The sequence below is a fragment of the Carassius gibelio genome, chromosome B17, assembly GCF_023724105.1.
Source record: "Carassius gibelio isolate Cgi1373 ecotype wild population from Czech Republic chromosome B17, carGib1.2-hapl.c, whole genome shotgun sequence".
Classification (NCBI taxonomy): Eukaryota; Metazoa; Chordata; class Actinopteri; order Cypriniformes; family Cyprinidae; genus Carassius; species Carassius gibelio.
In genome coordinates, this window is record NC_068412.1 from 20,348,045 (window position 1) to 20,361,181 (window position 13,137).

General features: G+C 36.5%; 1 protein-coding gene across 5 annotated transcripts; it reads left to right on the forward strand.

Annotated features, from left to right (window-relative positions):
* The first annotated feature begins 3,207 nt into the window (after nucleotides 1–3,207).
* On the forward strand, nucleotides 3,208–13,043 carry add3b (adducin 3 (gamma) b). Of its 5 annotated transcripts, none has more exons than XM_052580539.1 (15): nucleotides 3,208–3,374; nucleotides 4,261–4,501; nucleotides 6,158–6,293; nucleotides 6,462–6,613; nucleotides 7,178–7,258; nucleotides 7,412–7,561; nucleotides 7,709–7,852; nucleotides 8,124–8,222; nucleotides 9,382–9,552; nucleotides 9,696–9,956; nucleotides 10,427–10,543; nucleotides 10,632–10,721; nucleotides 11,184–11,301; nucleotides 11,967–12,074; nucleotides 12,191–13,043. In XM_052580539.1, the coding sequence occupies exons 2-15, from the start codon at nucleotides 4,289–4,291 to the stop codon at nucleotides 12,505–12,507; spliced, it is 2,157 nt and encodes a 718-aa protein (XP_052436499.1). In that variant the 5' UTR covers nucleotides 3,208–3,374; nucleotides 4,261–4,288; the 3' UTR covers nucleotides 12,508–13,043. The 5 variants fall into 5 exon arrangements, with proteins under 5 accessions (XP_052436499.1, XP_052436498.1, XP_052436502.1 ...); XM_052580538.1 differs by having other exon boundaries at nucleotides 4,264–4,501; XM_052580542.1 differs by lacking the exon at nucleotides 12,191–13,043 and adding an exon at nucleotides 12,152–12,186 and having other exon boundaries at nucleotides 4,264–4,501.
* The last annotated feature ends 94 nt before the right edge of the window (nucleotides 13,044–13,137 follow it).

Consider the following 13,137-nt stretch of genomic DNA (forward strand, 5'->3'; position numbering starts at 1 on the left):
ATTCTACGTGTGAATTTTTAATAACTGTCAGAAGAAAGAGAATTACTTGAATATGAGCATATGAGGAAAAACATCACAGAGTGAGAACAGAGCATCACCTTATTACGTTTTTCCACTGACATTCAAACACACACAGATTAGACGCAGATAGGGTGATCACTTGCACTCTGTTTGATTTCAAAATACATTATATTTTTTTCTTTCTACTGTTTTATTTCTCTCCCTTGTTCTGTCTCTCAGATACATGGACATGAGTCAGGCTGTATGGAGTGAGTGTAGGAGGTAAGAGCCGATTGTAAAGGAAGACACTGCTGAAACTCACTGTAGCCTACTGTATGCAGCGTAGCAGCATACTAATATTCACTAAAAATACAGCATGGTTGCTACACTATCATCATCATGATATTACTAGCACTGCTGAATGCTGAAGCTTCAGAAATGCTACAGAAACTCAATTTTATGTGAGCCACGGACTCCATTTTTATTTCACATGACCTTAAAAAATGTCACAGGCCTCTCATGTGCAGTATCACATGCAAAAACACTCTTACAACCAAACATGTCAGCTGCAAGCCTGTAACAACACAAAAACAACTGGTGACATTACTATAACAAACAACCTCTAAAATGCCAGCAATTATGTCGCCTGCCAAAAGAAAAAGCCTGAAATGCAAATATTTGTAATGCATGAGACTTCAATTATTCAACAACTGCACAAAAACAACATTAGAAAGTGTAATTTTCAGTTCCAACAGAGCTTAATTACAGTCATAAGATATCCTGATGACTTTAAAACCATCATCAAAACAGATCATCTGAATTGAACAGAGCTGAATGGGAAGACTGGAGTCAACAGTTTGTGTGTATGTGAGTGTATGCCTCAAGAATAAACAGCCCTGCGGTTATGCAACATCCTCGTGGGAAATTGGCCAGATGTGCCTAACTTGAGACATGAGACTTTCTACTTGCTTTTTTCTGTCTTTTAAATGTACAATTCAGTTATTTTTACTGTTCTGTGACATCTGGAAAGTCAAAGACATAGTAGTCAACCTCCTCGATTTAACAAGTGACAAACAAATATACGGACATGCATCCAAAACTGTTTTAGTGACAAGAGTTTTGGACAGAGGACATGATTTTAACATATCTGTGCTTAAATTGTATTCGCCATATTCATAAGGTCAGAGGTGGAACAATATGCACATGGGACTGACTGACTTTAATGTCAGCCAAGTCTTTCTTTCAGACTCCATCATCCGAAGACACAAACACTATTAACTCAAATTGTCAAAGTAAGTGTTCTAAAAACCTTAACTACTCCTACTACATGTTAGTCTCATAACTAACTCTACCTTGAGTTCTAAAATCTGTAGAAAAATGGTTAAGGTTTACAGACATTTCCTTTAACCCACACATTGCAATGCATGAATAAAATACAAGAAATACGCCTACATTACACTACCACTCAACATGAAGTTTTTTCATGTTTTTTAAAGACATCTCTTATGCTCACCAAGCCTGTATTTATTTGATCCAAAAATACAGCAAAAGCAGGAATATTGTGAAATACATTATTATTATTAATGACAAATTAAGCAAGAATGCTTTAAATTGCTTAAAAGTGATAATAAAGACATTTATGTTACTATATATATATATATATATATATATATATATATATATATATATATATATATATATATATATATATATACATACATATATTGCAGATATTTTTAAAATATAATAATAATAATTTTATAAAATCTTATATATTTACCATATATTTACAACAAATGGCTAATCTTATTTAGAAATGTTATGTATGGAACAATCCTAGGAATAGTGCTATTTACATAATTGGTTACACTTTATTTCAAGGTGTCCCTGTTACTGTGTAATTTTACATTTAAGTTCTGAGTAATATTAATTAACTTCTGTTGTAGTTAATTATACTATATGGTTAGGATTAGGGTTTGGTTTAGGGTTATCTGCATGTAATTATATGCATCATTTATTGTTATTGTAATAGTAATCACATGTAACGTGTAACAAGGACATCTTAAAATAAAGTGTTACCACATACTTTTATGTATGGAATAATTAATTTAAACTAATCCAATGATAATTGGGAAACTCATGCTAATCAAACCCATGGGAACCCAAGAATAAAAGAACATTTCATTTAAAACATATTGTTTTTATATATTCTCCACTAACACCTTAGAATATCTTCAGTATTGGACATAAACAATTTACAAATCACTTTGAAAATACAAAACTCTTTAGCAATGGAGAAAATTCTCTTAGGATACATCAGCCAAACAAAAGCAGGTGCTCATGTGCAGGATCATTTAAAGAATAATGAATCATTGTTAGTCATTCTTTTGCTCAGGTATGAAGTAATTAGGGTAATTATCCACATTCATAAAGGGGAAGGTTTGTCAGAGCGCTGGCGTGTGCAGGGTTAAATGATTCACTGAGCGAACAATGTGGTGGATGAAAAAGAACAGAACCAGTCATGAGAGATGTCAGATCCAGGAGGCCAAACTCAAGTTTAGAGCAGTTTTGACATAGCCTAGATAAAGTTTGTTTTGTGTTATAAAACGTGTGTTTGTGTGAAGTGTAAGATGAGAAACATCATGAAAAAGAGACAACTTTGCAACTTCACTTTGTTTTCTTATTCCGTTCTTATCTTAGGAGTTCTAGGTCAGTGTGGTTGCTGAGAGTTTGGAGCTAAACCAACTTTTGTAATGAGGGATAACATCTTAGTGTTTTTTTATGAGAGGAAAAAAGTGATAACATTTAGGTCATTCAATGGGTAAGTGAAGTAAACATTTAATAAATGTTTTACACTCAAACAGATGCAAGCAGGTCTACAAATAAAACCAAAAGCCTCAGGGTCAGTTTATATGTGAGACATAAATACAATAAGCTTTTTATGGGCAATATAGAATATATTATATATACATGCTCATTATTTATGGGTGCTTAAGAGCAAAACTGTTATAAAGTGGCCAAACAAAACAGCCTCAGCAGGGCTGTATAAATGTCTGCGTGTGTGCGTTTGATGTCTAACATCTGGTTCGTATCTTCGCGTTTGTATAAATTCTATCTGTGTATTTTAAAGATAAGACTCGGGGGGTCGCGGTGGTCCTGTGGGCGGACAGGACCGATCACGTGATCCCCTCACCAAGTTCCCACGCAAAACACATCCTGATGCGCGCAACAGAGTCACGGCTCTAGATGGAAGAAACTGAGACTCGGATGCGTCTGATGTGCTGCTGTTAGTTATTCTGTCTGGAGCCGCTTTATATAGTTAACATGTTTCCTGCTGCAGTTCTGGGATTACATTTAAACTGAGACCGAGAAAGGTGAGTATTTATTTATTTATGTGACTAATGCTTAGATGGCAAAGCAAGAGCTTCGCGACTTTTTCAGTTAACTTATACGTTATCTTTAAATGAATGAAAATAAATCGGTTTTCATCTTTATGGATATTAAATATTCAGCTTAAATTTGATGTTTAGTTATATAGTGCAGCAGCTACACAATATTAGTGCATCAAAATCTTTTGAACTGCCTATCTAGACAGTATTTCGTTAAATGCGTGCGCAGTTCTGTAGCAAACTGATGCGGAGCGCGCACATGAAGGCCAAAAGTTCTGTGTGACGCCGAAAAAAATTCTGCTCGCACCAATAATACATGTCAATAGTGTTAAGGAATGCAACTCGCTACGTTTTGAGACAGCAGATTTCTTAAACGCGCGCAGGCGGTGGTTGCGAAACTCGTTTTTGGGAAAATTACTTTTCTTGAGAAGGCAGGGTTCCGATCCGTTACTTGATAGATTGCTCTTATATGTTAAGATACATACCAGACGTGATTCAAAACAATTATACACAGTTAAGCAATAAAAAACTCATTTAAATTCCAACAAAATTAATTCAGGTTCAAAATAAAACCTGTTGGGGTGATTTCGGGCTACCAGGGTGGATAGAGGGGCATTTGATGTGTGAATGTTCTCTGTGGGCTACGTGCTGACATGCATGACTTATATAGGATGTCAGCTGGAGAGCAGACATGAAGGAGTGTGAGAGGGCGTTTATTTGTATGTGTGTGTTTAGACAATTAATTTGTTATCTAGAATGCCCTGACCTTTTCGTATTCATGCAGAAATTGTGAACACAGCTTCAAGTGGATCAGAAAAACATTCTCTCTCTCTCTCTCTCTCTCTCTCTCTCTCTCTCTTTCTCTCTGAAGCAGAAGGTTGTGTGTTGTGTGTTTATGTATGAGCGAGGGTGAGTGTGTTGAGATGAGTGCAGGCGATGAAGAGGGCGGTTTGCGCCCATCCAGTCTTAATGTGAAGAAGGTCTACAGCGAGAGCGCAGAAGAACTCCAGTCCCCCGAAGCTCTGAGGAGCAGCGCTATGTCACCTGACCTGAGGCAGGACTTCAACATGATGGAGCAGAGAAAGAGAGTTACACAGATTCTACGGAGTCCAGTGAGTCGTCACTCCCACACACTCGCACCAAAGTGAGAATTCGCATGCTCTTTCTCTCTCTCCCTCCCTTTGCATTTTAAGAGGAGCCCACGCTTATTTGATTGCATAACAACCAACAAGTGGAGATCCGTTGCCAGTAGTAACCATGCACAGATAATCAGAAATACTGGGAGTGGGTGAACTGAATAAAGAACCCGTAATGATTTCTGTGCATCATGTTTGAGGGCCGTAACTCTATAGAGAGGCACATTTCTGAGGCCTTAGATGAAGCTCAGTCTCTTATCTGATTATAGCTTTATCTCTTTTTAATATCCATATAATATGCAAAATTTGAAGCTGTATAATCACCCAAACTGCATGACGGTTGTTCATGTCCTGGTTTTGGCCTATTACACAGCTACATCTTTCATCTGTTGCAGTCCTGAGGCTTTAAAGGTGGAAGTTCATAGTTTAAACTCTTAATTTCAATGATGTGATGACCATAACTTTTGTTTTTAAATCAACATCACTATTTTAAGTTAAAGTTTAAAGCTTATGTCTTCTTATTCTATAACTGGTCAGCATGTTTATTGTATTATTTTAATCACTGTTTTTTCTTCATTAGTGGATTATACTAAATGGTTCTTTGGTGCAGCATATTTGTATGTTAAAGTACAGATATTCATGCTTGAGGCCATACAAGCAGCATGCTTTGTAATTATAAAAAAGCATAAAATGCTGTTTTAAATGTATTAGATTAAGTACGGCTCTCTGCAGGGCATGTCAACTTCTCTGTACTGTTTCACGGCAAAGACACACATGACTGGATGTTTTGTTTACTGAACTTTTCTCTTAAAGCCTGTTTTGTTGTCAGTGATTATTTGATACCATGAAAGAATGAGCTATGAACAAATCAGAAATGTCCTATATTTGAGAACGTCTCACTTAAAATGAAGTACTTTTTTTCTTATGCTCTCAGAGGCTGCATTTACTGCTGAAAAACATCACATTGTGAAATATTATTACTATTTAATATTAATAATGGTTTTCTGTTTTAATATGTTTTAAAATGTAATTTGAACTACAAATCAATGTATTAGAAACACTCTGTACTGCTGAAAATTCTGAGGAATAAACTGCATTTTAAAACGTATTAAAAGAAACATTTTTATTATTATCTGTTTAAAACAGTTTAATATTTTAGCCTTGCCTTAGAGGAATTAATTTAAAAAAAATTAAAATATCAAAAGAAACATTTCTTATTATTATCAAAGTCCCTTGTCTTTGTTATTATTTGTTGAAAAACAGTGTAGTTTAATATTTTTGTGGAAAACCATGATACATTTTTCCTGTAATATTTTAATCAATTGCAAAGTGTATTGCCGAACAAATTTCACTGACCCCAAACTTTTGACTGTTAGTGTAGATTAAATAAAATCACCAAAATATGGAGTAGCAACTGCAAACAGTTTATGCAAACCTTTTCCTTGCAATTACAGTTAACCAACTGGTCTTTTAAGTGACTGCAAAAGTCAGTTTGTGTGTTAAATGATCAGAATATTGATTAAATTGATTATTATTTCTTTAAAATAAATGCCACTTGGTTTGATATTTCGTTTACTAATGCACTGACACGCATGTGTTGATAACATGTTAAAATGTGTGTGTTTGTTGCAGGACTTTAAGGAGGAGCTGGAGTGCATGGTAAAGGAGCAGTGCTCCAAAGGCAGTAACTCCAGTGGTCTCCTCGGTCACCTCGCACAACTGATCTTCAGCAATACACTTAGCAACACTGGAGTATACAGTCCCAGCAGTGAGTGCACAAACACACACTTTCATTAACACTTTAAACATTCCCATTGAAGAGTATCTGTTGTTGCTATGGTCAACAGATGGCAAGCATGTAATTCTGTATGGTTATCAGAAGCTCAGATCAAGCCAGATATTTATTTTTGTTGTTTGGCTGTGCGTGTGTTTCTAGGTGCAGGGTCAGTTAGTCCAGTGAATGATCTGTGTGGTGTGGAGTGGTTTAATTGTTCTAAAGCTGAGAGGCAGGGCCGTTGTAAACTCGCCTGCTTGTACCGGCTGCTAGACCTATACGGACATACCCACTTCCCAAATACGTATATAACTGTGAGTACTCACATATGTTGCACACTTGGCTTTTTTCTTTGCAGCACACGTTGTTTTTCAAATCCAACCTAGGACTGACTGTGCTCACTGTCATTTTGCATGTAATAAAATGAGATGCTTTTGTTTAAACAACACTGGTTACCATAGCTATGGCTTAAAAGTCCGAACAATGCAGAGAGACAAGAGAATAGCTGCCATTGTGGAAATAATAGACAGAAATCTGTAAATTCTACTTCAGCTCTGATCTGTCATGACTCACAAACCACTAAACCACAAAAGCATCAGATGGATTATTGTCATTGGAGTGGTGCCGTTTTAAAAAGTACTAATACATATTTTTTAGGTCCTAAAATGTAGACTTTAGATACTGAAACATACCTTTAAGGTATTACAATGCATCCTTTAGGTAAAAAGGTGTAGCTTTTGAAAAGGTCCACATCAGCAGAGCTGGTTATGAGGAGCTGGAGCCATGTCTGATACCAATATCTATTATAATGTCTCACTATTCTCTCTCTGTGTTTCTTTCGCTCTCTTCCACTCTTCATCTGTTATTTTCTTCTCCAGCTGCGTATCAGTAAAGAGCAGGATCATATTCTTATTCTTCCTAAAGGACTGTCGTTCTTAGAGGCCACAGCAGCTAGTCTGGTACACGCACCCACACACATCCTGAACATGAATGATCAAGTTGGAAACCCTGACAACTGAATACAATTACAACATGATATGAAATACGTGGAAGAAAATATGAAAGGCATTAAATAATGTTAATCATTCTCTTGTAATGTTTGGTTTTCAAAGGTGAAGGTGAATATGATTGGTGAGGTGGTTGATCAGGGGTTCACGGCATTACCTGTGGATGTTTTGGGATTCAAACCACATTCTGCAGTGTATTCTGCCCGACCAGATGCCAAATGTGTTATTCATACATACACACCAACTACAGCTGCCGTGAGTAATAACACACATGTCCTGCGGCCCTTTTGGAAGTTTGCTGAGTGTTTCCCAGACCCTTAAAAACCATTGGCACAGACCCAGCATTCACCCTGCCTGTTAAAGTGTAACACACACACATTGCAACTTCTGTCTGTCCTGTAGGTCTCTTCTATGAAATGTGGCATCTTACCCATTTCCCATGAAGCTTTGCTGCTGGGGGAGGTGTCTTATTTTAGCTACCATGGTGATTTAGCCAACGAGCAGGAGAAGATGGAGCTTCAGAAAGCTCTTGGTCCCACTGCCAAGGTGACAGTCTGTGAATTCTGCTTCCCGTTGGCATGACTACCATTAGGAGTTCACTATAGTACAGCATGGCAAAGCCTAAGCAGAGAAAAATAGCAGATCTTCACCACTGCCAAGTGAAAATATGCTTTTTAGAATTTTTTGTTAATAGTTGTTGACTTGTTTTATAGTTGTAGTCAATATAATATCGCTTAGTATTGTATTTCTAGAAATATTTTTAGCATTACTGAATGCTGGATTCGACACACACTGAGGTAATTCTGCTTGCTTTTAGGTTTTGGTCCTGAGGAATCAGGGTTTACTGGCATTTGGAGAGACAACAGAGGAAGCTTTTCATTATCTTTATCACAGCCACCAAGCTTGTGAGATACAGGTACACACAGACACATTTAAAACTGAAATACAAACACATGCAAATATATAAACTAATACAAATACATACACTTAATGAAAAAGTAATATATGTACTGGATTAAACAAAAATCTGGAAAACACAGAAAATGGAATGGATTGACAACCAAGCTGCCAATCTTTTTTTTTTTTTTTTGAATGAATGAAAGCCCCAGATCATTCCAGCTTTGTTTAAAGGTGACATATAACGAAAATCTGACTTTTACCATGTTTAAGTGCTATAATGGGATCCCCGGTGGATCTACCAACCCAGAAAATGTGACATAGAACACAGCATAGTAAAAAAATTTGGTAAGCCTTTTTCTGCAAGCTTGTAAAGAAAAAAAAATGAGCGTCAGATTTTGTTTCCCCGTGATTTAGAAAAGGGATTTTATTATAATATTACCGCAATATTATTATGCCGCAAATCATTGTTTTTTCGCAAGCAACAACGGTATACCAGTTTTAACGCCATGGTGAAAGTTCAAGCAAAACATGCTAACTGCTCTGTCTTTGGCTGCACTCAAGATCACAGAGCACTGTTTAGAGTCCCATCCTCAGAGGAGACAAGAGAGCAGTGGTTTTATTGATTCATTTACTGTATTATTACACGCTGCTGCCATGCAGATCTAATATAAACATGCAGTTTCTTTCCCAGCTGTTTACCTTAGTATACATAACCAACGGTTTTTGTAACTTACATGTGTTTTTAACATAAACTTGTGTGTATCTGACAGTTTAATAGCAGTAGGACATGTAAGATTTTTGTGTAGTAACATTACTCGCATGCCGTGTGACAGTCCCTTACTGTGCGGGCTTCGGATATGTGTGCACTCAGAGAACTGTATATACCAGAAGTTTAATGGTTTAAAACACATGATTTCAGCGCAATAGACTTGATGATCAAAACCAAACAGATGTTTTTTGGCAGAATATCTGATGTACAAGCGGTAAAGGCACAGCCTCATTCTGGAAAAGAGGGTTGGGAGCAGCAGCTCATTAGCATTTAAAGAGACATACACAATGAAAAATCACAGACACGTTCTGAGGATATCTTGTAAAAAGGGGCGTAACAGATCTCCTTTAAACTCTGCCAGTAGATTTGTAGAGCGGTTCAACTTTCTGTCTTTGTTTCTCTTCAGGTTAGCGCTCTGTTATGCGCGGGTGGTGTTGACAACCTGTGCTTGTTAGACAGAACAAGTCTGAAAACTGCTCCCACGAAAAATCCCAGTGGACAAAAGCCAGACGGACAGATCAGATGGAGGGTTGGAGAGGCAGAATTCGAGTCACTTATGAGGATGTTAGATAACTTAGTGAGTAGTCTGTGAGCTGATCTATACCAGATTAGTGTTAGCAACATTTAAATGTTGTCTTTACATGCCATTGAGCATGTATTGTTAAATATTTAACAGTAAAAAAACAATAGTGATAGCTAACATGACACTTGTGTTTCCAGGGTTACAGAACAGGTTACACATACAGGCATCCCATAGTTAAAGAGAAGCCTCGACACAACAACGATGTGGAGATCCCAGCGACCGTCACAGCGGTGGGACTAGAGGAAAAGGACGTCCTTCCACAGAGTCCGTTGCATTTCCTGGCACAGAAGCGGGACAGGGAGAGGATACGATGGCTGAACTCACCAAACTGCTACTTGAAAGTCAACGTACCTGAGGAGTCCATCAACGGGACCTGCAGCCCCCGTACAAAAACCATGGTATCCTTGCATATGATCATGCACAAACATATTTGCAAACAACATTGAGGATTTCACACAGCTGTGATTTAGTATTATCTATACAGTAAATTCACTTCATCAGCTTAATGACTATAAAGTCAGTGTTCAGTGTTGTTAATCAATGATCAGTATGGAAGCATGTTACCCTCTCAGACTAAAAAAAACAATAAGATATGTAACTGAGATATATTAAGTAATAAATAATTACATAATATACACAGATTTATGAAATAAGACAGTCACGACTTTTTTATTTTTTGAGGGAGAATTATCTTCTCTAGATCAGTCCAGTAGAGTAGAAATATGTATTTTTTCATCTTTCATTAACTTTTATTGTTAAAATATTATTAAATATTAAAAATATAATAATAAAACAATTATTTACCTGTTTTATGTATGTTTAATATTCACTAATATTATTTTTATTCATTATTTTCTTTCTTTTTTAGTGGATGAAGTTAGAAGAGTCAGGGAGCTGCAAAGACACCCCAATAAGGATTGAAGACCCCAACCAGTTTGTCCCACTTAATACTAACCCCAGTGAAGTACTGAAAAAAAGAAATAAGGTATTTTGACAGAGAGAATGAAAATACAGACTGTGTCTACAGATTGTGTTCTGGACACTAAAGCACTGCTTTGTTTGTGCTGGTTTAGATTCGGGAGCAGAACAGAGTAGATCTGATGACAGCTGGACCCAAGTCTCAGCTACTGGCAGACATTGTTATTGACAAGCCTCCTGGACCAGTGCGTAACTACACCAATAAATCCAACACAAACACGAGTACCAGTCAAACTCCCTTTAAAAGCATGCTTTATAACTTTTCTAGTGTAACAATACTTTTGAAAGTTATGTTAAAAATTAGATGAAACCTCAGTAACATCAGCAACCTAGAAAAAGCTATTGTATTCTATGTAGAGTCTCATGTCATGTGATTTTCACCATGAAATCACCACATGACTCCCTACAATGAGTACAACAGCTGAATTCAACTCATTTTAATCAGTTTTTGGTTTCCTCATCAGTCAAAAATGGTAATTGTGAAATGTATCCTTTTTTCATATTTTAAGCTTAATCTCACAATTACCTTTTTGAATTTTTACTCTGAGGCAGAAACAATTTAGCATGAAGTCCGAAACCAATGTCGTAGCAAAAAATAAAGAAAAAATACACAGTCAGTCAATCCCTTTGTCATTCTTACATTTCAGGCATTCATCTACGAGGATGAGGAGCAAACAGCTGCTCTACCACCTAACCCTTTTAACCAATCAGAGACAGAGATACATGAATACACACAAACTGTGGAGAATAAGAACAGCCAATCAGGTATGTGCACACTCTACATTTAAGGACACCGAATGTATCTACCAGCTACCAAAGTTTTGTGGTCAGCTACTGTAGATTGTTTATTTGAAAGAAATTTATACTTTTATTCAACAAGGGAAGAAGATTTTTACTTCAAATAAATGCTGTTTCTTTTTCTTTTTTATTCATATTCATCAAAGAATCCTGAGACAAATGCAACAAAAATGTTAGGCTGTACAGCTGTTTTCAGCTCTGATGATAATAAGAAATGTTTCTTCAACATCAAATTAGCATATGAGAATGATTTCTGAAAAAACCATGTGATGCTGAAGACTGGCGTAATGGAAATTTTAGGTTTGACATCACAGGAATCAATTACATTTTAAAATACAATAAAATATACAACAGTATGACAACATTACTATTTTTTACGGTATTTTTTATCAATTCGATTCATCCTAGGTGAACATAAGAGACATAAAAAATAAAAAATCTTCCTGACTTGAAAACTTTGAACAAATACATTTCAGTACATTGCATTTCCTGTAAGCTCCAGTGTATTTCTTCTTTGATCCAGTACATTCTTTCCATCTCAGTGAGATGTTGCTGCCACCCTACTTTCAAACCCTCAAGATAACCACTGCTTTTCATTTGCCTTTTCAAATGATGTTTTCTTGACATACAAGCTCTTCAGTCAGAGGCAGATGAGGAATTCACAGATGGAGAAATGACTACATATGACGGCTCCACCGTGTCCCTGTCAATTTCACCTCTCATGAGCCCTGAAAGAGGAGGTATAGATTCTCTCATATAATCTCACATATCATCACATGATTTGATAACCAAATTAGTTGCAGTTTTATGGTTTTAGGCTGGAAAACCTCATTCTGAAAGGTCTTTTTAATCTCAGACAGTCTTTCAGCTCTGCTGCAGAGCAGCGATGGTGATGACCTGATGCAGGATGATGACCTCACTCTACAGGTCACAGAGCTCAGCATCACTAAAGAGATGCAGGTCTCCATAACAACCACCGTGGCCAACAACATTTCAGTCACCAGCTCTTCAGAAAGTCAGCCAAAGTCACCCAAAAAGAAGAAAAAGAAGTTCCGTACTCCTTCCTTCCTGCGGATGACCAAAAAGAAAGAGAAAAGAGACAAGGAGAAAGGAAAAGAGAAAGAGAAAGAAGAAAAGGAGATTGAAGAAGAAAAGGAATGCAAGAAGGACTGAGTAAATGTTAGACAAGTGACTATGCAGGGGCTTGTGGGTAATGTAGTTTCAGGAGGGCCAAATGTTAAAATGCGATGGCTAGCAGAAACAGGGATATTAACATCAAAGCAATGACTTGTGTCATTGTAAAACATAGTATTTCAACAAATAGCCTAAGAATATCCTCCTACACTTTTATAAACTGTACATAAATGCACATACCATCAGCAGACTGAGTGAAAAATTCTAGTCCATGTTCAGTATCGGAAATCATTGTATTTTGTAGATGAATTGATTTTGTGTGCCAAATTTATCTGGTGACAGTGATTTGTATGAAAGGCTGTATGCAACTGAATTCCTGCGTTTTAGATTAAAGTATTAAAATAATGTTTAAATGGGAAGAAGCCATTCAGTGTGATATGAAGCTTTGATGATTTGCTTGGTTTGTAAATGGAAATGTGGTGGATAAATTATTAATCCAGCAGTAGATTTATTGACTGATTATGTAATAAGCTTTAACCATTATAGGTTAATTTACACTATCGCTGTTACACTATGATTTTTTTTTTGTGCTATTATTTTAATAGTGATGTTTTCTTGTTCTCACCAATGTGTTTTTGTCTTCCATGACCGAATACTGCTTTTGTAATT

Bases quoted from the DNA above. Each gene is read 5' to 3' on its own strand.
- add3b (XM_052580539.1), top strand. From the start codon at position 4,289: ATGAGCGAGGGTGAGTGTGTTGAGATGAGTGCAGGCGATGAAGAGGGC. The intron at 8,223-9,381 runs GTACACACAGAC...GTTTCTCTTCAG, and splicing joins ACCAAGCTTGTGAGATACAG to GTTAGCGCTCTGTTATGCGC. The intron at 10,544-10,631 runs GTATTTTGACAG...GTGCTGGTTTAG, and splicing joins TACTGAAAAAAAGAAATAAG to ATTCGGGAGCAGAACAGAGT.